Source organism: Cupressus sempervirens, chromosome 6 (assembly GCF_028749045.1).
Source record: "Cupressus sempervirens isolate cs-2001-9-10 chromosome 6, ASM2874904v1, whole genome shotgun sequence".
Taxonomy (NCBI): Eukaryota; Viridiplantae; Streptophyta; class Pinopsida; order Cupressales; family Cupressaceae; genus Cupressus; species Cupressus sempervirens.
Genome location: NC_143123.1, coordinates 283,204,114 through 283,231,824, shown reverse-complemented (window position 1 = coordinate 283,231,824; position 27,711 = coordinate 283,204,114). Strand labels below are relative to the sequence as shown.

Sequence of the window (27,711 nt, the reverse complement as noted above, 5' to 3'; positions counted from 1 at the left end):
ATCTAACAAGTGGTTTTGATAGAAGTTACAGAATTGGTGTAGAATTCCTTGTAGACCGAACAATTTGTAGGCAGATTTTTAACAGCAAAGAAGAGGGTAATGCTTTATGTTTATTATTTCATATTTGTGATTTGATTTTCATTGCCGAATTTTATCAGAGGTCGAAGAAGGGTTATATATTGCTTCTTCATTCTTTCATATCAGTATTTGATCAGATCTTTTAATGGAAAAAAAATATATATGTGGATATTGGATGTTTTGAGGAGAATAGAAGTATATCCCGCATTGTGTTTTCAACAAGAAGTTGAAACTAGTGATTCATGATTTGTGTTGTTACTGAGATGATCCTTTGATTTTATATCTCACTTGTTCATTTTTTAAGTTGGTGCTTCTTGTATTCATGAAGTTGGTGCTTTAGGTGTAAGGAATTGGTGTTTCTAAAACAAGGTGTTGGTGCTTCCCAGAGTTGTAGCTCTAAAAGATTTTCCCAAGAGGCCAATAAAAGTTTCAGATTCAAAGTGGTTTTTTTACCCTAAGGAGTTTTCCACGTTAAAATATTGTATCACTTTGTTATTCATTAACTATCTTGCTCATGTGTTAGATTTTTATAACTTGTAATTATTTCAAGTTTTTAAAAGTATTTTAAACCACTGATTCACCCTCCTCTCAAAGGTGTTTGTATTCCAACAAGTGGTATCAGAGCAAGGTTCCCTATATCAAGTTTAACAACTTTGGGTAGATTTTGATTGAGTGGAATACTTATCTTTTATAACTCAATATAGTTCTTCAAAGGTTCCTATTTTTGATGGATCAGATTATGTTTTTTGGGAAGTAATGATGCAAACATATTTGTTATCTATTAATGTTGATGTTTGGGCTTTAGTTGTTAATGGTTATAAAGTTCATAATACTTTACCTACAGATCCTGATGAAAAGAGGAAGTATGAAACTAATATGAAAGTTAAATTTGCTATACTTAACAGTTTATCTAAAGATGTTTTTGTTAAGGTAATGCATTGCAGTTCTTCTAAAGAAGTGTGGGACAAATTAAAAAACACATATCATGGTAATGATAGAGTTAAAGAAGCCAAGATACAACATTTGAAATCAAGATTTGAAGACCTTAAGATGGGTAATGATGAAAAGGTAGAAGACTATATCCTTAAGATAGATGAAATTGTAAATGGCATAAGAGGACTTGGTGAAAAAATTGATGATATTGATGTTGTAAAGAAAGTTTTGAGATCTCATCCTGATAAATTTGATTCTAAGATATGTTCTATAGAAGAAACTAGAGATATTAACAAGCATACAATGGAAGATATTCATGGAGCACTTGTAGCTTATGAAATGAGAAAGTTTGGCAAACAGGAATCCACAAGCAAAGAAGCAGCATTCAAGGTGGAAAAGAAAGTGAGGCAAGTCTCTTCAGAATCAGAAGATTTTGATGTTCTTGAAGCGCATTTACCAAGGAAATTAAATAAAGGAGCAAGTAAATACAAAGGTAAATTTCCTTTCAAATGCTTTAATTGTGGTAAAATAGGACACTTTGCATCTAAATGTCCTTATAATAGTCGTGATGAAGTAGATGATGAGAATGAGAAATCAAGTAAAAAGAAATTCTATAACAAAAAGTTCTTTAAGAAGAAAAAGAGTTTAATTGTTGATGTATCAGATAGTGACTCCAGTAGTTTTGAATGGGATGAAAATGAAGTTACATTCATGGTTGTAGAAACTACTTGTCAAGAATCAGATAGTGATGATGTTGAACTTGTTGAGGCTGATTTAGAATGTGAATTTCTTTATGCACTTAAAAAGATCAAGGAATTTAAATGTTCAAGAAAATCAATTCTTAAAAGAAAAAGAGAACTTTGAAAAAGAAACTAAGGATTTAAATCAACAAGTTATAGAATTGAAATTACAAGTTGAGGAACAAAAGAGAATTGTCTTTGTCACTAAGGAAGAGTTAAGTTCTAAAGATCGGGAATGTATAAGGTTAATGAATGAAGTAGTATCATATAGAAGAAAGTTAGAAAAATATGAGAACACTACTTTGGATGATATGTTAAGGAAACAAAGAAGAACTGATGATCTAATAGGAATTGGTTTTGAACTTGGACAATGTTCTAGTGACAAGAAAGATAAATCTTTATTCAAGATATTTAAATCTGAAAGTAAGGATACAAATAAGAATGCTACCACTTCAAATGCAGGTAAAAATGCAGATTTTAATCAGATTTCTAATGATAAAAATCAGGTTATATCAAGCACTTCATTCATGGGTAAAAGATACTCAAACAAGTTCACTTCTTTCTTTGATGGGTATTGCTTCACAAAGTCATCAAAATGGACATAGAATAAGTAATTGCAGATACATGTCAAGGAGGTATTCAAGGTTTCATTTTGGTTATTCCTTTCCTAAAATGAATGGTCTAAGATGTTACAAATGCAATCTCTGTGGTCATGTTATGAGTAATTGCAAAACTAAGTCAATTCAAAATGATCAATCTTATGCTAGTCTACAAGTTGATAAAGAATTTGATACTAAAGTGACTAAGATATGGAGGCCTAAGATTAATAAGTCTATGTTTGTTCAATGGCTCTACATTCTACAGAAAAGGACTTTTGGATAATTGATAGTGGTTGTTCTAGACACATGACAGGAGATAGAACGAAGTTTGACAAATTGATTAACTACAAAGGTGGCAATATTAGTTTTGGTGATGATTCTTCAAGGCAAATTAAAGGTTTGGGTTCTCTGATACTTGGCGACAAAATGTCCATTCATGATGTGTATTATGTTGATGGAATAAAGTACAATCTTCTAAGTGTTAGTCAAATTTGTGATCATGGATATGAAGTTGTTTTTGATGACCATGGTTGCCAAATCAAATTAAGATCTGGACCGATGGTTGCATCAAGTAAAAGATCTAAAGGGAATGTATACAGTTTAAAAGATATCACAAATACTAACAATAATGAAAATGTTTGTCTTAGGGGACAGGCAAATGAAAGTTGGTTATGGCACAAAAGGCTTGGGTACTTGAATTTTAACAACTTGGTAAAAATTAGTAAGCATCAGAAAGTAAGAGTTATGCCATGTATAAGTAGGCCAAAGAATGTTATTTGTGAAGGGTGTCAACATGGTAAACAAACAAAGGCATATTTTCCTTCAAAAGAATATTTTTCTTCTGAACCATTGCAATTAGTACATACTGATTTATGTGGTACTACAAGGACAATGTTGTTAAATGGTGAAAAGTATTTCATGCTTTTTATAGATGATTATACAAGAATGACATGGGTAACATTCTTAAAACATAAATCAGAGGCATTTAACAAGTTTAAGATTTTTGAGATAATGGTTGAAAATGAGTCAGACATGAAGATTAAATGCTTACGATCAGATAAAGATGTTGAGTTTACTTCAGATGAATTTGTTGATTATTGTGGAAAACATGGCATCAAAAGACAATATGCAGCATCCAAGACACCTCAACAAAATGGAGTTGTTGAGAGAAAGAACCGAACAGTGAAAAAAATGGCAAGGACTATGTTAGATGAATCTAAAGTACCAAACAAGTATTGGAAAGAAGCAGTTCAAACAGCAGTATATATTTTAAACAGGGCACAACTAAGGGTAAAAACTAAGTACACTCCTTATGAGTTATGGTATGGACATCCTGCATCTATTAAGCATTTTAGACTTTTTGGAAGTAGATGCTTCATTAAGAATTCTGATGATAAAATAGGAAGCTTTGATTCAAGATGTGATGAAGGAATCTTTTTAGGATATTCTTCTTAAAGTATAGCTTACAAATGTTTTAATAAAAGGTTGAATAAACTTGTTGAAACTATACATGTGAAAGTGGATGAAGTTGTGCAAGATAAAAAGGAAATAAGAATGGGTAATACTTTCTTACAAGACAGTGATAAAGACTTGAAAGAAGCAGATAATAAAAATGTTGAAGCTGAAGAAGAGATAAAAGATCGAATAGAAACACCAGAAACCACAAGTACAAAGGCTACAGGAACAAGATTGAAGAAGTATCATCCTCAAGAACAAATTATAGGGGATAAACATGCAAGTATTCAAACGAGAACAAGAAACACATCTAGCGAATGTGCTAATCTCTGTTTGTTATCTCAAATTGAACCTAAATCATATAAAGAAGCTAGTATGGATGAGTTTTGAGTTAATGCTATGAAAGAGGAACTAAGTCAAATTGAAAAAATTAAAACTTGGGAATTAGTGCCTAGACCTTAAGATAAAAATGTAACAGGTGCTAAATGGGTCTTTAAAAATAAACTTGATGAAAATGGAAAGATATCAAGGAACAAGGCTAGATTGGTTTGTAAGGGTTATGCACAAATAGAAGGTGTGGATTTTGATGAAACTTTTGCACCGGTGGCTAAAATTGAAGCAATAAGAATCTTTCGTGCATGTTCAACTTTCAAGGGCTTTAAAATGTACCAAATGGATGTTAAAACGGCATTTCCTAATGGTTATCTTGATGAAGAGATTCATATGGATCAACCTAAAGGATTTGAAAACAAAGACTATCCTAATCATGTCTATAGGTTAAAAAAGGATCTTTATGGTCTAAAACAAGCTCCGAGGGCTTGGTATTCTAGGATGGATCAGTATCTTATCAAAAATGGCTTCAAAAGAGGTGGTGTTGATAGCAATTTGTACATATATGGTACATGTGATGATGTTCTCATTGTTTTTGTTTGTGTTGATGATATAGTATTTGGATCCAATGATGATGCTTTAAGTCAAGGTTTTTCAGAGCTTATGCAATTTGAATTTGAAATGTCCATGCTTGGGGAACTATCCTATTTTCTTGGGTTGCAAATTTCTCAGTTGGAAAATGGTATATTCTTATCCCAAACTAAGTATGCAAAAGAAATGTTAAAGAAATTTCATATGAAAGATTGTAAGCCTATGGGAACATCAATGATAACAAGATGTAAACTTACTAAAAATGATGATTCTCCTGATGTTGATCAAACTACTTATAGATCCATGATTGGTAGTTTACTCTGTCTCACAACTTCAAGGCCTGATATCATGCATGTTATATGTTTGGTTACAAAATTTCAATCTTCACCTAAAGAATCTCATGTTATGGCAGTTAAAATAATTTTGGAATATATTCAGGGTACTTTGGATTATGGGATTTGGTATCCTAAACATGATGACTTCAGATTTGTTGCTTATACTAACTCGGATTGGACAAGTTGTCTAGATGAAAGAAAAATTACTTCAGGAGCAACATTTTTCTTGGGTAACAGGCTAGTGTGTTGGCATAGTAAGAAGCAAAAATCTACTACACTTTCTACTGCAGAGGCTAAATATATAGCTGCATGTTCTTGTTGTCAACAAGTTCTTTGTATGGTTCAAACTTTATTAGATATGAAAGTAATAGTATCTAAACCAATTCCTATCTATTGTGATAATCAGAGTGGAATCAGTATTTCTAAGAATCCAATTATGCATTCATGCAAACAAGCACATTGATGTTCGTTATCATTTCATAAGGGAACATGTCTTGAATGGTAATGTTGAATTAGAATTTGTTCCTTCTTCAAATCAACTTGCTGATATATTTACAAAACCTCTCTCAAGAGCCACATTTGAAGGGTTAAGAGCAAGATAGGGAGTTTTATCCCTCTCTTCTCTTGCATAAGTTCATAAATGAGTGATAGGTTTCAGGGAGAGCATATTTTCCTTATCTTTTTGTTACACTGAAACCTTGGTATATCTCCTTTGTCATTGATGTCAAAAGGGGAGCAAAATGAAGATGTCTACATAATGGATATACAGGTACAGGTACACATGAATATCCAGGTGGAAGTTGGTATTGACATCAATGCCAACGAGGGAGTATGTTGAAACCTTGGTATTTGGTCTTTGATTGTTGTCGTTGATGTCAATAATGAGCATATGGTATGACTAACATCATGTGATTGTCTTATTTGATGTCCTTCAATATTGTTCAAAACATTTTCAAGACAAATACGTAATTGTCATACAATTAACACTTAATGTTCACATTAGTTTTGAAAACGGATATAAAAAAACAGTTTTGGTCTATTAAAAAGTCGACAAGCTTTTTTATCAAATAGACCCCAACTATCATACCTTTTTGGAAAGGTCTCGGAGTTAGCTAAAATGGGTCTTTGTTAGTTTTTGCATAACACATGTATAGAGAAAAAGTTTGTTTATCAGAAACAGTTCCCAAATTGTTATGATAGTTTTAGCAATTTTGAGCGATTTTGGTCTAATGGAAGTTTGGGGTATGTACCTACTTCCAAAATTTCAACTTTCTTGGTTTATAAGTAGAGGATACATTCCTCTAAAACATCCAACAGGTGGTTTTGATATCAATTGCAAAATTGGTGTGGAATTCCTTGTAGACAGAACAATTTGTAGACAAATTTTTAAAAGCAAAGAAGAGGCTAATGCTTTATGTTTCTTATTTCATATTTGTGATTTGATTTTCATTGCAGAATTTTATCAAATGTAGAAGAAGGGTTATATATTGCTTCTTCATTCATTCATATCAGTATTTGATCAGATATTTTAATGGAAAAAGAAAATATATTTGAATATTGGATGTTTTGAGGAGAATGGAAGTATATCCTGCATTGTGTTTTCAACAAGAAGTTGAAACTAATGATTCATGATTTGTGTTGTTACAGAGATGATCCTTTGATTTTATATCTCACTTGTTCATTTTTGAAGTTGTTGCTTCTTATTTTCATGAAGTTGGTGCTTCAGGTGTAAGGGATTGGTGTTCCTTGAAATTGGTGTTTCTAAAACAGGGTGCTGGTGCTTCCTAGAGTTGTAACTCTAAAAGATTTGCCCAAGAGGCTAATAAAGTTTCAGATTCAAAGTGGTTTTTTACCCTAAGGGGTTTTCCACATTAAAATATTGTGTCACTTTGTTATTCATTAACTATCTTGCTCATGTGTTAAATTTTTTTAACTTGTAATTATTTCAAGTTTTTAAAAGTATTTTAAACCACTGATTCACCCCCCCTCTCAGTGGTGTTTGTATTCCAATAGGTGTGGCCCATGCATGGATCTGTGGGCCACAAAGAGAGCTCACTATCCCCTCAAGTGCATCTTCTTCTTCATCAAAGGTGATTGGGGTACCTAGTCACAACCCACATCATTTCATTATAAATCATGATAATTGTTTTAGCACAATCATTAGCGGTGATTAGAAAATAATAAATGATTCCTAAAAAGGAAACATAACTTGCGATTCGTAAATAGATGCCCTCATGGCCAATTTTTTCCTTTCCCTTTTCAACAGCTTCTCTTCCTAGGCACTGAGAAAAGCAATCATCTCTCTTTTTATTTCCTCTGTAGTCTCATCACAAATCCTTGTCTCGCTTTTGTATACCAGCAAGGTGGTACTTCAAACTAAATATGCCTCCACAAATTTGTTTTTTGCATTTTATGCATGACTATTATACTTCATTCCTTCAAAACCATATTTCCATTCAAAGTCTCTAGCCCCTTTGGGGCACGTGCCTATGAATCCAAATGGACATGCTACAGGACCACTAGGAGATGTTGCAGCTGACCCAATTGTAGAGGAAACCATATTTTCCATTTAATGTAAAATCAACTTGCACAAAATAAATAAGCCACAAATTTTGAAATTTAATAAATATATTTAGGAACAAACTAATAGTAGATTAAAACTTCAAGTGAGTTTAAACACAAGCTGAAAATTCAAAGAATAAAACAAAAAATGTATTAGGTTGTGAAATTATTGAGAAAAAAAAAATTAGAAAAATTGCAAAAACATGGTGTTAGATCTTTGTCATGACACTCTAAAATGTGTTAGAGAACATTAGAAATAGTATTCCTAGAGTCTTACGTAAGTTAGATGCAAGATATGCAAGTATGGCAAGGCAAAACGATTTTTAACTCAAAAGAACAAAAGATTAAGAAACTTACTTGTGAATCCAGATTTGCTTGAAAAGAGATTCAAATCCACTCCAATTCCACCGACAATAGCTCTAAATCACTAGCAAACACCTATTTTCTCCTCCCACACCCAACAAGCTCAACGCTGCAAAAAAGAAATAACACTACAGTTTCTGGGCATCTCTATCATTTAACTAGCAAATACACACGCTGCTTGCGAGAACTTAAGTACTTCTCACGAGAAGTTGCAGAGAAATCACCGAGAAATGGCATTTTATCACAGTGAGAAATTCAATTTCTAGGGACAGTAATCTCACAAGAAAACTAAGATTTTTCGCACCAGTGTCAGAATCTCGCGAGAAGACGAGATATCGTCGATATTTCAGCGCTATTTTGAACTATGTACAAAACCTTGCAAATGATAAAATTAATCTCCTAAATCTTCACCATGAGATTCATTCGCATATTTGTGGGGATAGTTCCCATATTCATGTTGTCTGCTCATGTTTTCCATTCAAATTTGTGAATGACAAAAATATTCCCCTTGCTAAGTCACAGGCACCCTTCAGTTCTTAATGGTACATATTTTAATTTTATAATATCCCAATTTTTACGCCATCTTGTTATACAAGTGTTGACCAGTTTTTAGGGTTTTCATAGGTTTCCAGATGCATCAAGAGAGTTCCAATGTTATAGATGAGCTCAATTCTTAGTTTCAATGAGTTTTGAGAGCAATAGCTCTGTTTCGTAAGTGTTTGCAAGATATCGATCTTTCTCAGTTTTCCTGGGTCTGTTCTCTTTAATGGAGAATACTGCTATTTATAATGTGGTGTCAGAATCATTTATCATCTTGAAACTTTGGTTGTGCTCAGACATTGTTTGATTTCTATTTCCAATGTTTGGGAGGATTCCGTAAGGTGATGGATGTTATTTCAATATTTACACTAGAGTTATTGACTCTAAATTATTCGTTTGTGTTAAATAAATAAAATATTAAGTGTTGAGCAACTAAGTTGGACAAGTTTTTTAAAAGCTTATAGCGAGCTTTTCAAGAGAAATTAAATATTTGAATTTTTAAAATTTCCCTGATTTCCTCAAAACTCTATAAATTGGAGTTTTGACTCCCATTTCTTCATTCAGAGTTTGCATACATACATATATGTTGTGGGAATGTGTTTGTGTTCTTCCTAGAGTTGTTGAGGATATAGTTTTTTGCAATCTTTCTAGTTCCAATTGTGAAAGATCTAACTTGGGCTGCCATTGTTTTTTGGATAATTTTGGTTTCAAATATGAAGATATAAGTGGGGTCTTGATCTGAGAATTGGAATTGTTTGTCTGATGTGGATTTGTATTGATTTCGAGCAAGTTTGGTGAGATTTTGGATGATTTTTGCAGAGTTCCCAGGTCTGGTTGTACACCTCCATGATAGCTGGTCAACCATCCTTTTTGATGACATCTTCTTCCTTCATATGATTTTGGGTACCTTTCCTAATGATTTATGAGCTGGACAAAAGGGTTGGACATTTTCTTTAAAGCTTATCAGCCAAGAATAATTTTCTTGAAGACATCATACCTCTAGTACTCCCCACAAGGAGTCCTTTCTGGTGTCTAGGAGTGAACATTGGCATTTTGTTTTGAAGTGACCAAGTGCAAAGAAAGATTTTCTGTTAGTTGGATGAGTTTGAAATCTTCACTAGTAATTTCTATGCTTTGTTAATACCCAACTAGCTTCAGCAGGTGCATTTAGTAACTTCTGAGCATATATCAGATCCTATTGGTGTCGTTTCCAGGCATTAAAAAGCTATCATACAGATCTGAGCAGCTTGGAGGTTCATTTTATTGTTTGAGGTGTTACATTTTTAATATCACTGCCTACAGAAAGCCTAATTTTATCATGGAAAGCCATGTATTAATGCAGATAATGACTCTCAAAATATCTACACTTGTAACAGACCTGTAAACGATTTCATTTGGTCACCTAACTGGGGAATTTATTTGATCTATGATTAAAATTAATTGATATTGATGTTTAGTATTGCTATATCAATTTGGAATTATCTTAAATTTTAATGTTGTTCTCTAAGCTATGTATTGTGCCATGAATGAATATAGAAATCAGATCAATCTTATTTGCAGACATTTTCAGTTGTTCTGGCAAATTGTTCTGAGCCATTAAAAAATTATTTTCAAAAAACAAAAAAAAAATCAAGTGTCTATTATTTCAATTTTTCCAGGAAAAATATTTATTTCATTTCTTTACATGTATAATAAAAATGTCTTTGTCACTTCCAAAAAGTGATTCTCGTTAACTTAAACATGAATATGACGAGACCTATAAATCACTAAGCTCAACAATATTGAACATAAACAATAATGAATATATTTAATCCAAGATGACCCACAATACTGTTTTTTTTACTCAGTTGACCGGCAATACAGCAATATTTTACTTTACATTCGTAATACAAACATTTTTTATCAAAATAAGTTCATCTAATTCCCAACACAATTGTACTTGGTGTTTTAAATTAAAAACAAGTACCTTGAAAAATCAACGGAGAGGCAATCCATAAAAGTGCAAGAATGCAAACCTGGCTTCTTCTTGATTCAAGTACTTCACTCCCAGCATATGGTGTGGTGAATGTATAGTCGTAATCCAGAATTACCTGCTGACTCGGTTTACTGTATAGGCAAAAGAATAATATTATACAGTGTGTAATGGAATTAAAAGTCTTGAACACTTCGACATGGAACTAAATCTCAGAAAGAAGAAGAAACATACTAAGTTACTGACATTGACATAAACAATAATGTGTCCAGTTCGTGACAGTTAAATACAACCAGGAAAACAAGTTTAAGGATATAATTAAAAAGGACTTGTTTCACTTAATGCCTGGCATAAAGTCCAAGTGCTCAATTCCATGGATGAAGAACACACATCATGATTAAATTGGAATAACTGCAACAAATATATTAACATAGGAAAGAGAATCGGACTTGGTGCAGACTCGGCAAGGCTAACCAATAGATTGGGACTTGGCAAAAAACTGGCAAGACTCAGCAGTACCCGGCAAAATACCAGCTTCTAGCAAGCCTTGCCTACAGCGAGTTCCTAGAGAGTCCCAAGCCTCTGGGACTCGGCTAGGGTCACTTGGCTCGCAACTCGCAAAGAAAGTCCTGGAACTATGATATGCATGCATAATGCTAGATGGCTATTCCCACACCACAGTGAAGCTGGTAAATATTCAAACCTTCTAAATTTCCATTGAGCTGCAGCTGGGACTTCAACAGGGGGTAAAGCTTCCTCCTTCCATCCAAGGAGCGCATCAAATGCATTAAAGTGGATTCTAATTCCAGTTTCCTCATGAAAAAGATCAAGCCAGCTTTCTCCAAAGACCATTTCTGGTAAGTGTGCAGTATCAATCCTTTTCTCCCATCTGCAAGATCAACATAATATGCGTGCTATGAGTGTTTCCACAAGTAACAATATAATCTGTTTTAAATGTGGCTTGTCCTTCCAAAAATATACAATCTATTTCTACAGATAAGTGTCAAACTTTTGAGTGAATACGTACAACTATATAATTATCCATCCTGACATAGAAGAATTGCAAGAAGAAAAAGATGTTTATTATCAAGTATTTCATAAAAGTAACTGCAAAAGAAATATCTCTAGAAAATGAATATCAGAGAAACAATATCGTAGCTTCCTTACTGCAACCATTGCACATTTACACATCTGCTGATTAATAGGAAACCAAATGGTGTCTGTCCAAACTTGTCAATCAAACAGTCCGATAGCTACCTCCCTTTGTTGCTTAGTTAAGATCTAAAAGTTGTTTATTCATTAACCTAAATTACGAATCGCTTCCAAATGGAAGTAAGCATGAGAGCATGCTCTGTTCCCAAATAATGCAGTTCATTTATATTTGAACCATGGCCAATTTTTGTAAGATTGCTAGAGTTTTACTGTAATATTTTCTACAAAAGAGATACACAACTGCCAATTTTCATCTCAGGAATGATTGATATATATATATATATATATATATATCCCAAATAAGAAGTTTCATGGATTTTAGTTCAAGGAAAAGGAATATCCTAAAAAATAGTACCCATAGTTCCCCAATGAAGTAACCTACTTTAACAATAATAGTCAATGACTCAAAACCTACAGTAGGCATATTCTTGGAGAAAATCAAAAGTTATAGGCAAATCTAATTTGTATAAGCACAATATAAACTTGCATAGATTAGTCACAATGGCATAACTAATCTTTCTTATGCTTACTCAGAGAAATACTCTGTGTAATATTTATAGAATCCTTGGTAGTTCAGTTGATTATCGTGTAGAGTAGCAGTGCTCTCTAATTTACACCCAATATATAGATGCATAAACTACTGAGTTGTTCATTTAATTATATTAAAAAGTAACAGTTCTTCCATTCCTGCAGATAGAAATATGTCATTCATGATGTCTAGTATCAACTACGCTTGGAAAGAAAAACAAAACCTTGATTGTTCATGACCTATTTTACTGAAGTGTTGAATTGTAAATGAAAAATTGCTGAATGACAAAGATCATTACACACAATATAGAGACCCTTTATTGAATATTACCCTTCAAACAATGATTTAGTTCAATACTGCTAAATGCCTCTTATATAAAGTTCGAAACTGGTCTCTTAATCAACATCATCAACTTGTACTAATCCCATCCAATGCACTAATGATAATGTTATGATAGACAATGTAATGGAAGAGTAATCTAGCTTTTGAACTTGCTATAAAAAAATTCACAAGGGAACTTATGGACCTAATATAAGTAGTTCTCAGATTGCCAAAACTGGACAAAGAAGAGAAAATCAGACTGATGAGGTTGCTAAAACAATAGATCAAGCAATACATATAAGGAACGAGTGAAATTCATTAGAATGTATCAGTGTTCCACAAGGAAGCATCCCTTCCCCCCAAAATCCCCATGAATCTGGGATAGGAACATCCCCCCGCCATCCCACCACCACCACTCGAGACCTGAGGACACTTCCAAGATGCCCCCCACTCATCCGGGGTGTACATGGGGACTTTGGGATGTCCTTGAGACATGCAAGGGACTCCTAGAAGTCTCTTGACCCTGCCAGAGATTTCCAAGCATCTCTAGCAGAGGAATGTATCAAAAATATCTTTTTTTTAAATGCAAAAAAAAATGCGTGCCACAAGCCTTAGCCCTAAAGGAAGCATCCCTTCCCCCTAAAATCCACATGAATCTTGAATAGGAACGTCCCCCTGCTATCCCACCACCACCAACACCCAAGACCTGAGGACACTTCCAAGATGCCCCTCACTCATTTGGGGAGTACATGAAGACTTTGGGATGTCCCTGACACATGCAAGGGACTCCTAGAAGCCTCTGACCCTGCCAGACATTTCCAAGCATCTCTAGCAGTTCAATGTATCAAAATTTTCTTTTTTTAAATAAGCAAAAAACAAAATTGCATGCCACAAGCCTTAGCCCTAAATGCCTATAGGCCCCACAAAAACCCTTAAAACTTGCAAAAGCTTAAAATAGCCATCTAAGCCTTGTTCCAACTCACTCCCATACTTCAAAAACAAAATTGAAAGTTGCAACAACAAACTGCTATAATAACAAAGATGAGAAGTGGGTGCATTCGGATTAAAGAAGAGTGAAAGGAATGGCAAGTGTGAAGAGTGACATCAATCCGCCATTAAATCATAATCAAAGCATTATTCAAGTCTCCAAGTAGGCATCCTTCATGATTTGTATTTTTATTTTAATAATTCAATTTAGTAACTAACGACTGTTTACTATTTGAGCCAAGCAGGCTGATGAGATGTAGAGCCAAAGGAATCAACACAACTTGATAGTGCTATATGTCAGAGATATTGATGAACGTTCAATCATTTTATTGACCAAACATAACACCCTTATATAATGCATAAGACAGTTATTGGCAAGACACAGTTAACCAACAACTGTTAACTGTTTACAGGAAATAAAGCATCAACATTAGATATGTATTATATGCCAACATTCCCCACCCCCCCTTAATACATTGATCCTAAAGACATCAAATTCACCTTAGGAACCCCCACTTAAGGCTTACAAAAACAGAACATGCTGATTACATAATTTGAATACATATTTTGAGAAAATGTTCTGAAGTAGCAAATTCTGAACCAAGCAAGACTCCATCAAGTTGTCTTTTGACCCTTGGAAAGTTGTAGCTTCGAGCTATGTTCTTAAATGAAGAAGTCTTGAATTATTCAATAATGATTCTTAAAGATGTGACAGATCTCTATCATTGTCTACTGGCCGCAAAAAGGTATAATTCTTGATCATATACTCTGAAGCTCACTTGACAACAATCCACACTGAGTGCAATATCAAGTCTTAAACAAGTCTCCAAAATTAGGCTTTACAAAACATGTTTTCTTCAAATTTGTCAGCATTAGAAAGCAAATCAAAATAGAAAACCAAAAATGTCAAAAACGCTTCTCATGCAAAACACCATCGCGAAGCGAGAAGCTGACTTGAGATGATGGAAATTCCTCCATCCTCCGATGCTGCCAACCTCCAAAGTTGTGTCTTGGTAGAATCTAATTCATAAATATATTGCTCAAAATATTAAAGGCCCTCTTAAATATGATTGGTGCATACTCATTAGTGGGAATGAATGCATAAGGCTTTATTTAAACCAAAGCTCTAATCAGACAAGCTGCAGTTTTCAGTCTCATTGTAGGATATAATTTCTAACAACACAATTTGAATCTCATCATAAATGTAGTCTTTTCAACAAACTGTAACAGAGTTGAAGGAAGATATAACACCCATAGAACCATTTATACTCACATTTTCCCTCTGCAACAGAGAAAATTCAGCAAGATTTGTAATTGGAGGTAGATGAAGATTCACGACTTCAAAAATGAAGTTTTCTAAAGGATCCTTCAAATAAGTTTTGCACAAGCAATCCGAAAGAAAGAAGACCAATTCTCTACCAACTGATTCATCTTCATGCAAATTTAAATGTAGGTTTCAGTTTCTCCTCACCAGACTTATAAAAAATCTCAAATGCCATTAAGTAACAAATAAACTCTCAGGTATGTTAGCATTCGTTTGAAATTTATCTCAAGATGTCATTGATGTCAAAATACAGAAACATCAGCAGATAACAGTAGTATGCATACCTGATTAAATAGTCTAGATGTTAAAACTTCTGTATCAGTAACAAGGATTTTCCAGATTTGCTAGAATAACAACATTCTCCAGATTTGATTCCTGTCATGGCAATATTTGACGGAACTATTCTGAAGTTTGTCACACATCCTCACCGAAGCATTCATTGCAAGGTTTCTACATAATGATCAAATAAAACAATGGTATGTGTCTTCCACATATGAATTATATCTGAATTGTACAGGTTAATATCTTCTGGAGAATCTACTGGTTTCTATTGTTGTTTCGTAATACATCTGCCTATGGTTTAAGTTTTGAACATCAATTTTGAGGAAACAAGCGCATAAATATCTATTGGGGATATTTCCTATGATTTATATTATTGGTTTTATAATGCAACTTCACATGTTTATGTTCTGTATGTTATCTGGAGAAAAAAAAATCAAGTCAATATCCGTTTGGGATATTTCAGTGATATCAAAACTATTGAACCTGCCATCCTAGTGGGTATATTCAGAGTTTTGAATCAAAGCTTAGTTGCAAATATCCAGATAGAGTAATGGACAATTGATATATAATATCAAGGAGTGATTTATCGTAATTCTGGAGCCCATATTCAATAGAGAGCAATCTTTAATAATGTCTATGGTGGGAATGTCATTTTGGAGGTTTTGAGTTCTTAAAGAGTGTAAGATTTTTATCGGGCCTTGCTTTATACCAGAATATTGTTTATTTGAAAACTAATGGATGCAAATTTCAAAGGCTTGGACTGATGCAAAACCAAGTGTGCTATGCATGTCTTTCAATAAATGTTCCTAAAAACTTCCAAATGATTTTAACGAACTTCTATCAAGGAAACCTTATCAATGGAAAGTCTTCTGTAGCGGCGACCATAGTTGGAGATTTAAAAGCACTAATATTTTTAACAAGAGAATTGTATTTGAAATTGTGGTAAGCCCTGCATTTAGTTCTGGCAAGTGTAATATTTAATACTGCAAGGGCACCTTGTCCGAACATGTTGAACGTCAACATACTATGAAGAAAATTGTGAGGTTATCAAACCACCACAGGCAATTGTAGGAAAGAAGCACAGCACCCGAGCTAGAGTATTCCCGTGGACAAATTTTTGGGAAGTCGGCAACATCAATAACAATGGTTATCACATAGGGCAATGTCAGAGGTTTAACGCACCTTAGAGCAAGTCGCAAGAAATGTGAGCAGGTAACCAACCTTGTGTGAGGAACATACACAAAGATTCATCATTCCCCCCCCCACCTCTTGAGTAGAACCATCATAGACGGCAATGTGAGAAGGGGCGACAACTCTGAAACAGTTGGGTTGAAGAATTGTCCCTTAACAGAACCTTCACGGTTTGATTCAGCGACACCTAGGTGGGATTTGTGGGCATGTTGACACTCCCGAGTTGGAGGTATTCCATGAGTCCCTGTTGCAACGTCAAGATTAACCAAGTCGTAAGCAAGCTGCATTAAAGGGGATTAGAGGGTCACCAACCCAGTCACGACATCTCAGAATGTACCAATTAAATGAATATGAAACGATGGTGCAGATAAAACAAGGTTAGCCCAACCAGATAGTCTTTAACAACCAACTCACCACAATTGCTCCAGTGATATTAGTGGTATGTAAGCACCCAACTATTATCCATTATCCTGGCACATATCGAGAGTGAGTAGAGGATATCTTGAACATAACGGCACCTTCCAAAATCAACTTCACTGGGTTCTCACGCCAAAATCATTACACATACTTGAACGGTTACTTAAGAAGAACTAATGTGTTAGAGTGTTTGTTGAAGTACTCGTACTCCATCACGCAGGAAGTTTTGGAGCAGAAGTAACTGCCAGGAAGAAATTGGAATGCCAACTATTATTGGGTAATTGAGCAACAAGACAAGTGTCTGCAATCTAGTAAAACTGCTTACAGAACTTCAGAGATCAATGAGAGTATTATCCACTAGTGTAAAACAACATGGCACCAAGATAGAAAGAACTAGCCATTGCCATTCGAATCTGATTTCAATATTTTTCACCTGAAATATAAAGCTGATGTCATTTTCTTTCAAAATTCGCGCCCAAGAACATCAAGTCTAGGCTGGTTTTAGGAAGGACAGGGAAATTTATTTTCTTTGGTGGGTGTTTGTGTTGTGCATTTCTTTTGAAAACACCAATCTTTATTTTGCACCTTTCGATTGAAAGGACGAGACGGGAATGAGCATTTCGCCCATACTAGCTCAGTTGTCGTGGAAAACATGCTGTTCACCCTAGTTCAGCTTTAGGAACTAAACATAGGAGCATCAAGCGGTCTTGTGGTTCATAGTGAGCATTTGTGGTTTTCATCTTTGCTGAGTTGTGTCCTTTCTTCTAGCGCAATGCTATGAATCCCTTGTGGTGAACACTGAGTTGTAGTGCCATATAGACATTGTCGATACTGGCACACCTTGGCACGAGTCCTTGTACATACGATTGTTTGTCATTTGGCTTCTTATGTCCTCTAGTTAATCCACTGCTTATACTCATAGCAGCAGTAGTTACCGTTCTTGCCGGTCAAGTAGCATTAATAAATCTTGTGTAAACCTTAGTATTGGCCGCAAGAAACCCCAGTATTACATCTTTGTGTTCGTATCTTACATTTTTTTGATAATACTATGAAATCCTCGGTCTCCGACTCCCACAATTCCTTATGGCATCGTATAGGAAGGAATTAAACCAATACAGTTGCATCTACACCAGTGCTCTATTGCAAAAAGATTTTTATCATCTAGGGTGCCTGAATTTTTAATTAATACAAGTCAAGCAAAGGTTGCAACGATTGATGCAAGCTATTAGGATGCTCTAGTTTTGGATTCAGTCCACTAATAAACTAAATCTGATTTGCAAACCAAACTGAGAGTTGCATTCCTCTATGTTGTTGAGTGTTGATTAAATGCATGAGGATTGTTTGACTTTATGACTGAATATCGAATCCTTGTGAAGTTCAAGAAAAAGATGAAAATTGGGTAGAAATATTACAGTGTTCGTTTGTAGTAAACTACCATAACAGGTGGACCACTTTTCAGTGGGAGGTAGCCTTAAAAGTTTCAAGGAAGAAGAGGAGTGTGTTGCTAGTGAAAGTCTAATGAAGAGGCTGATTTTGAAGAGACACATTTCATAAGAAAGGTGAAGAAGAAATTAGAAATCAGCTTAAGCTCGAGATTTTACAAGAGCATCCATCTTGATAATTTGGAAAAAATAATAGGTTTTGGATAAAATTAAGAAAGGTACTATGAAGCTACAAGCGCAGTTAACCCAGAATTTTGAATCCGATATAAGAGCAGAAATACTAGACATTTATAGAGAGCATAAAAAAATTCCTACATGAGTTCTGAATGACTTATCATTCAGTGAGTACATGGATTTTCATCCAAAATAGTAAAATAAGACTGATATGGCAAAAAGGAAGTATGTGGAATTGGTCTAGGATCTCCTTGCAAAGACCAGTGCAAAAATGTGTATAAAGAATTTCCAGCAAACCCAAGTGATCTAATAGAGGGTCTTGAAAAAGAAGAGCAATCAACTAATATTGATTTCCAGCCTTCTAGGGATCATGTACAAGATGTTACATGGTGCAAGTTTCTACGTTGGTGATTTGGAGGTTAGCTTTGACAACCAGGTTGATGAGGCTGGTTGCACATGAGATAATAGCAGGTTGGAATCTTTGTATAGTGAACCATATATTTTTTATGCCAATGACATGAATTTATAGGAACAATCTAAGATGACACTGCGAGACGATGAACTGCTTCAACATGATGACAATGAAATGCATATCTTAAAGAACTAGCTGAAGGTTAGTGAAAACATGGTTGTGGCATCTTTGGTACATTATGACAGCACTCACAAGATGATTGAAGATCTCTACAAGAAGGCTCAAAGGGAAGTGGAAGGAGATTGGCCTATTGCTGATTTGCAAGTGGTCAAAACAGCTCTTGAAACTATTAAATCACATTATTTATGTTTGCTTTCAGACAGGGATTATATTCTTAAAGTTGCTGAAATATATGTTGATCAATCGCATAGAGAAAGGAATGAGATTAAGGAGCTCGAGGAGCTTGAGTATGCTCGTGGGGCATTGGATGATACTTAGTTTTCTCTTCAAGACGCAAAAAACTAGATAAGTATCACGCACCATTTTCGGGAACATGAGGGTAAAGAGAGGCAGGAGTTTTTCCAAGAAGTAATTGAAAAACTTGAAAGCATTCAGCAGTCTTATGACTTGGACAATTGTCCCAAAAGACCAAGTACCAAAGTTTCAAATCACATTCAGCTTATAGACAACCCCATGTTTGAAGTGGATGTTGATTGGACTTCCGATAATCCCCTTTTTGAGAAAAATGAGAGAAATCCTTTTGATTGTCATGAAGAAGATGATTTTGATTTTAGGATATGGAATCTTGGTACAGTTCCTAGCAATGAATCTTGGTCACAGAATGGGAGTACTGATTTGACTACAGTCACTTGTCATTGGGTCAGGCCAAATATGGTTTCCAATTTCACCCCATACAGGAGTTGGATGGACTTCCTACATCATCCAATGAATAGACCTTGGTGGAGTATTGATGAGAGCTATGTTTCAATTATAGTGAACAGCTTTTTAGCTTCATAGCACCTATGTACTTAGGGGTTCCCCAGATTTATGACGACAATATGGTTTTTGATGTGCCCGTGGTGTTAGTTTCAGCTTTTGAGCAGCTCATTTCTTACATCATCTATTTAGGTCGAGTCGTCACCATCTACTGGGTTATACATAGCCCTTGGGTACATTTCTACCTCATCATATCAATTGGTCATGATAACAAGGTTTGGGATCCAGGTGTTAACAGGATGTATCTATGGCTTGTTGAAGATTTTGTTTTAGTTCTACTCAATTTGAGACTGGATGCGAGGTTAATCAAAGTTGTACAGTCTATAAGTGCAGTGATATTTCATAGATTTGTATGGGATCCATGGTGGGATCCAGGGATCCGATTGATGGATGGGTTGTAGAATGACACCTTGCATCGCAATTTGGTCGGATTTGTTTTTAGATTGGGCTACAAGGCTACCTGGAGATTCATATGGGATTTTGGTACTAATTGCTTGAGGGCAAGCAATCTCGAGGAGGGAAGATTTGTAATGTCCCCCTTTTTGCAACATTAGAAAAGTTAACGACATATTCATATAATGCTAAAATTAACTTTGAGAATGTGGACTCAAATTATAAAAGGTCAATTTAATAGTGTAAAGTGGGCTAAAAATGACAAGGAGAGAAAAGAGGAAAAGTCAAGAAGGGAGTCGAAGAGTCACTACTATGAGAATAAAAGGAGAAGAGACTATTTCATTTGGCATGCTTGATTTATGATTCATATTTCAGTTCTCTCTTGCGAGAATTATTCAAGAAAGCTTCAACTTTTAGCCAGTCTGAGGACATAGCCCCTCGTACCGGCAAACAGTGGACGCAAACCCATTGTCCATGGAGACGTCACTTCAGGTGTTTCGTATGAGCTTACAGGTTCTTCCCTTAGTGTTACAATCTGTCTATAAAATTGTGCTTAAGATTGGATTCTGAATGCTGGTTTTGTTCTTGTGTAATGCAATAACATGTTTTTGAGGAATTTTATGAGTTTACTAGTTTTATACTGTTGGTTTATAACACATTTTCATATGCTTGAATCTTGAATATTATTTTGGAAAGAATGAGTTAATATCTTTTGGAGAATCTATTGCTATTGTTGTTTCATAATACATCTTCCTATGGTTTAAGTTCTGAATATCAGTTTTGAGGAAAAAATCGCGTAAATATCTATTGGTTATATTTCCTACGGTTTATATTACTCGTTTTATAATGCAAATTCACATGTTTATGTTTTGAATGTTATCTGGAGAAAGAAAAATTGAGTCAATATCCATTTGGGATATTTCAAACATAATGTATCATAGGCGCACGCAATGTAAGGGCTCACCCCACTGGAACAAAAGCATGTGTAATGTAAGGGCTCACCAAGGTCTCCACCAACATTCTCCTATTACCTTTGCACGCAATGCCAATGACCAACAAATTACAGAAATCGCATGAAACAAATTACCTCAAAATCTACCCCTTAACACTACAGATCCCATTCATCGCATTCCTTGAGATGGCATTCCTTACAACATATTGTCAAATAGTTCATAAACCATTCACGATTGTCCTTGGCTGGCATCCGACTATGGGTCCTCCTATGGCGTAGAGATGCACGAGAATCAATCCCCTTCACATGGTCACCACTATGCATAGGCTCCGATACCAAAATGTTAGAGAGATTGATATACATTCAATCATTTTATTGACCAAACAATTGACCCTTATATAGTGCATGAGACAGTTTTTGGCAAGATACTATTAACCAACAACCATTAACCATTTAAAGGAAATTAAGCATTGACATTAGAAATGTATTGTGCCAACACTATACAGGTAGGGCTGATTGGTGTTGGTTTGGAGGAGCTTGCACTTGCAGGGTCCAACAGCTCTAGTGATTAGGAGTTTGGTGAGAACTTTGGGGAATATTAAACGAATCAAGCTTTAGTTATCTTGACCATCGTAATCATTATGAAATACTTTATATAGTTATAATATTGAAGTTGAATTCAAGTGCAATTGTTGCATTGTGCTTATTGTTTATTAGTTTACTCGGAAAAACAATTTGCAACTCTTATGCTTTTTCCTTATACATCTCTTTATAACTAATCTTTCAAGTATTATATGTTTTCGCACTGCCACCCTCCCATGCCCAAACTTAGGCTTGTTGGCATTATGATGTTTTCATTGATGTCAAAATATTGTGTATATTGATGTCAAGATGATGTGTGTGTTGATGTCAACCTGACAAAGAAGTTTTTGATCTCAGTAGTGTACCTAATGCAGAGAAGTATGAGAGTTGTATTCAGTATTGTATCTGCTTGTTCATATGTAGGAAAGAGTACATGAAGTCTAATATGCAAGAAAGAGTATTTGAAGTGTCGGTACAAGTTTGGTATTGTAAGTTCAGATGTTCTAATGTCTCGTAAGGATGGCAATTTAGTACAAGTTGTGTCTCGAAGATGGAAGTGTGGGAAGTTGGAATATGCAGGAGAGAGTATTTGAAGTCCTTATGGGAGAATGCTCTACATTCCTCCACATAAGGTATTGATGGCTTGCAATTTTGGTGCTATAATGTATAGTTTGTAGAAGTTGTGTTGTGTTCTTTGTTGACAATAAGATTGGCTATTAGAAATAGTTTGTATGAGTTCAGAGAACGCTTAGCATTGGTAGTTCAGGTTGTGTGGTTTGGTTGACATGTTCTAAACATATGTCCATTTTTTCAATTCAAATATCTTATGTTGGTTTGCTCCACAACTGAAGTTATCTTGTTCTGAGTGCGACATGGTTATCTGTGTTAATCTCTAGCAGACAGTTGATTATGGTGAGTTGATTTATATTTATTGGTCTGGATATGCTTTGGAGGAAAATTTAAGAGGTTGAAATAGAGCCTGCCATAGCATCTTGTTCTCTGCATGGTGTTATATACAATGAAGACTCTGTTTGCGCCAACTGATTATTGTGCTTTAATGCTTTGCTACACATTTCATTTGGGTCCGACTTTAAGAGGTTGTTGCAAAGTGAGAAAATAGGGACAAAAAGGCAAAAAACTTGAAATTATAGGAAAGCATGAAAAAATGATCCCACATTGTCAAGGTGAGTGGTTGAGCTCTTAGAAGGTGTTATTAAAGAGATAGAAGAGCTCTCTTTCAACATGCTTGGTTACACTAGGAACTAAATGATATTTTGGTGGATTGATATTATTGGGTTTCGATGATATTATTGGCCTTCAAGGACAAAAACCCTCTTTGCTGACATTCTCTTCACTGTTGGAAGATACAGTCAGGAGGATTTCTATTGAGTTTCAAAGGAAAATCTGAAGTTTCGAGTTTGCATTCAGGTACCAAATAATTATCATGATTTATTTGCTGGAGTGCTTGATTCATATTTAGAGCAAATGAGAGTGCTGGAGATAAATTAAAGGACTGTCGGTGGAGGTGGTGTTGTTCATAGCTCCTTTCTAGCTAGCAGAGAACCCTACATGCAGGCCATAATTTATTGGGGAACAACTATATGACTACTGAAACTGTCCATGGAGTTTTAACGAGTTCATATCTGCATTTTGGTGGTCCTCTACACTTTCATTCAGTGGATGTTTATTGTTGTAGCTGCTACAGGCAGTTGACTGTCTAGAAAGATTAAAATTCTGCATTTCATGTGTTTCTGAGATGCCAATCCTGTCCTCTATTCTTGCTGGTAAAGACTGGACAGAATTGGAGCAGATTGAAGGATTTGGGAGTGTAGTGTGACACTAAATACATGTTTGTGCTCTTCCAAATCAGACTGTAAATGCTGTACCAGGTCTGCATAACCTTTATTTGTATTAAGAACATAACCAGGTCTGCTACATTATTATTATCAGTTTGTACTGCTTGAAAATCAAATTCAATAACGGCTGAAAGAGTTATTTTTGTGCATTGTACCTCTATAGCTGTTATATTGCAAGCTTTGCTGTGTGTTGTTTTCCATAATAAGAAAAATCTGGAAGTTACCCTTAGCATTCCAGAGCCAAACACAAAGAAAGAAAAAAATCAAGTACCAAGCACACACAGGCAGCCTATTACAGTAATCTTATGATGATGGCTGAGACCATTCTTTGAGCCATTGAATTAGATCCAACTGCTATGCAAAGTGTGGGAATTGCTGATAATGTACAAGACAAGCATGCTTCTTCCCCTTGACCCTTATTTAGATGTTGTTTAATTGTTTGAAATAATGGGATATCACAGGTCTGCAGTCAGGGCAACTGCACCTTTCTCAATGAGACATTGCACTTTGATGAGACTTTTTTTTGGCATACATGATAGTCATTGTCTTGCTGAAAACTATAAATAAATTCTGTTACATAAGATATTTCATTTTAAATTTTTAAAGATGTTCAAAATAATAAATTTGTATTTCTGATTAATAATTAAAGAAATAAACAGTTCAGAATTAACTTTTAGATTCATTCAAATTCTATATTATTACACAAATCAGATCAAGCAATGCAAAAATCGGATCAAGCAATGCGAAAATCAGATCAAGGCAAACATAATTACTCGGAATTTGATTTCAAAACAAAGAGAAGGTGAATTGTGTAGACGAAAATCATTACAAACAATATGGAGGGTAAAAATTAGCAATACTGTATAAATATTATGGATTTTTGACACAAATGAGGCCAAAAGTACCTCAAAGATCTTCCAATCTGGATCCACGAACAGTGCACACAGCGTGAATTCAAAGTTAACTGTTTGGCAGATTTATTTTCTCATATTTTTCGCGATATATTGTCAGTGCTCCGTCCGTAAATCCAACTCTTTGATAAATAAATTTAAATTACCTTTCTTTGAAATAAATAACAGAGTTGGGAATTTTGACTTTTTAAGGAAAGGCAGCGACCAAAACACAAATTACAGACAAAGTTTCATATAATAATTTGAATGCGAAATAAATTGAAGAGTTGCAGAGAAGGAAGCTGATGTCATTGCCCTTGCATATATCTGCATTTTGACTGAATATTATTTTGAGCTTCAAAAGAGTTATTTGATTGGAATTTGATCAGATGATTATATGAAGAACGGAAATCCAATAGTTTAATAATTAGTGAATACGAAGAAAACTCAGGGTTTTTCTCAGAGGTGCAAAGGCAGGGGAGGAAAGCAATCCAGCGACCCCAAAATTCGGAACCGTTGAAGATAATTAACAGGTTTCCAAATCTGAGATCGAAATTAGAAGCCCCGCAAGAAGATTGCTTTCAATAATTCTGATTGAAGGACGCAACGACAATATGACCATATTAGCAGCGACCTGGCATTCATCTAAACCCAGGATCAGAGACGATTTAGCTCTGCATTCAAGGTAGCAAACATCTCCATACAGGTAGTGATCCCAAGTGAACACTCTGTTGCTTATTAAATATTTACATTCAATTGTCATCCTGAGAATAGAAAAGGTCTGTTTTACATCCTGTTATTTTAAGAATATAATATATTAATACCATTCTGGTTGCTACTTCTTTATGTTATTATTTCTGAGGAAAGTTAGCTAATATCATACATGTTAATTTCTTAAGCTGACATTTTCTCCTCAGAATTTAGAAGCAAATTTTAATTAGCAGTGATACTCTTAAGTACCGGTTCGAGTTCGGTTCCATGTTCAAAGTTCAAGAACCGATTTGCAGGTTTGTCAAAATTTTGGGAATGGGTTTGGGTTCGTTTGGGTTTGTTTGTACAAAAACATGTAAAATTATTTATATATATATATATATATGAAGCATGAGTTAAAATTAGAATGTAGCATAGTAGCATATACACATTTAAACAACAAAAACACAATAAACTTTTAATCGTAGTAATCATACCCTCATATTGTTCATCAAAGATTCAAAACATTAAAAATAAATCATAGCATCAAGTTCAAGTATCATTGTTGAACTAATGGAATAATATTCTAAGTTCCTCATCTTCATCTTCTTCTTCATATTCATATCTATTAATATTCTAAGTTCTTCAATCGTCATCTTCTTCTCCATATTCATTTCCTTCTTTGGCATTAGTTGACTCAGCAATAGAGCTAAGGCCAATGGGATCAGCAGCAACAACAATGGTATTAGCATCAAATACTTCAAAAAATGACAATGACAATGAGAGACAACAAAAAATCACAATGAGAGGCCACCAAAAGCATTTCATAACAATCTTTTAGGGTTGTGGATGCCAAAATCTTATTAAATTTTGCAAAAAAAGTACTTTATTGAATCCGCGGGGCCCATAAAGCACGTGTTCAAACATGGTTTGAACTTGGTTCGATTTTTTTGGCCTGGTTTGCTCGGGTTCAAACTTGGTTCAAACCAGATCAAACTAGCAGGCAAAAATTGGAACCCTGCCCGAACCGGATTGCAAATCAAACCCAAACTTCAAACCAATTCAAACTTCTACAGGCCCAGGGGGTCCAAGGACGAACAATGGTAACTTAGGCGATACTCAGATTAGACAACAAATTCTATTGCTTGGTAAATAATCAACTTTAGATAGCAAATTAACTTAAAATTTAAATTTAGGTATATGCAAAATAGCGAAAAATGACCCTGTAAACTCTGCATTTTGTTCAATCTATGTGAACAAGGTGGCTAGGGAAAAATTTGATAGACAATGTTTTATCTTTTGGCACACAAAATATGCCCTCCCCTTTTACTGCAAATCAATTCCAAACATGGTTCCCTAGAATCTTTTTGAACCAATGAAGAAAGGATATGATGATGAGGGTTGGATTAATGTAAAATCTAAACAATCTAGACGACAAGATGCAGCATTTAATCCCCCAAAAACTCAAATCCATTCCCACTCTTATCCTCAAAACTCACATAGGTCAAAACCGCCCTATACAAGAAGATCGAGATTGACTCTATTCAGACATCATTTGAATTCTAATTCTTTCATTCCTCTAATGGATCCAGTTTAGAGATTGCACTTGCCTAAACTCAAATCGAATCCCCTAGCCGAACTGCCTAGGAAGGAAGCCCCAAAAAGCCAACACGAAGCAATCATCCCTAGTCCAATGATGACTAACAAGGAGGAAATCCTCACTCTAGATCTTCAAGGTTATTAAGTGGAATATACCCAGTGACAATGCCAAAAGTACAAACTCTATGTCGGATGGACGAGAACAGGTATAGAGGCAGAATCTATAGTGAGATGGTTGAAAGAATCTTATGATAAGAAATTAGAAATATCTATCTTGGAAAATGATTTTCTTTATATTGATTGTTGTAGCTCCAATTTGGAAAAAGAATTTTTATTTTAAAAATACCTTAGTTTTTAAAGGCAAATCTTTTAGAGTCTTTGACTAGCAGCCTTTCTTGAACCCAAACAACCCAGGTTCCTTCATAATAGATCGTGTTGTTAGTTTTCCTAATCTCCATATTGAACTACTAACAAAAGACTCTTAAATTGATAGGTAACAAGTTAGGGAAATATGTAGGTTTTGTACAAACTATATTGAGGTTGTCTAGTCCAATTATCATAGTATGGATGCCAACATCTGTAAATCTAAGGCTTTAAAGATTTGCATTAAGGGAAGGACACTCAGGATACAACTGAGATTTGCAGAAGGATCTTTCATAAAGGGCCTTCCATCAGCTTTTATGATCCCGAATCGAAGCCCTTCTTTTGCTTATCCTCCTTTGTACACACAAATTATCCTTAATAAGGAAAAGGAGGCCTTTGACATTGTGGAATCCTCTGTAGGGAATGATTTGGAAGAGGGAGAAATAAGAGAAGTTGTGCTCTTACTCCCCTCGGTTCAGTGGGAATTGCTATCTCTGCAGATCAGGGAGAGGAGGCTTTAGGATTCATCATGAATTACCCCCTTTCAGCCCAGCCAAAGTTACAAATAGTTGTAGAAAAACAAGGGGTGAGAAAAGTTCCA

The 27,711-nt window shown here is 35.0% G+C and overlaps 1 protein-coding gene across 2 annotated transcripts in view; it reads right to left on the bottom strand.

Annotated features, from left to right (window-relative positions):
• Positions 1 to 27,711, bottom strand: part of LOC149552322 (TIP41-like family protein) — an 86,741-nt gene that overhangs the window by 10,854 nt on the left and 48,176 nt on the right. For both annotated transcript variants that reach the window (XM_089787846.1, XM_089787845.1), the window contains exons 2-3: positions 11,202 to 11,387; positions 10,542 to 10,632 (exon numbers count right to left, since the gene is read on the bottom strand). In XM_089787846.1, coding sequence (XP_089643972.1) covers positions 10,542 to 10,632; positions 11,202 to 11,387 — 277 coding nt within the window. The remainder of the gene's footprint in view (positions 1 to 10,541; positions 10,633 to 11,201; positions 11,388 to 27,711) is intronic.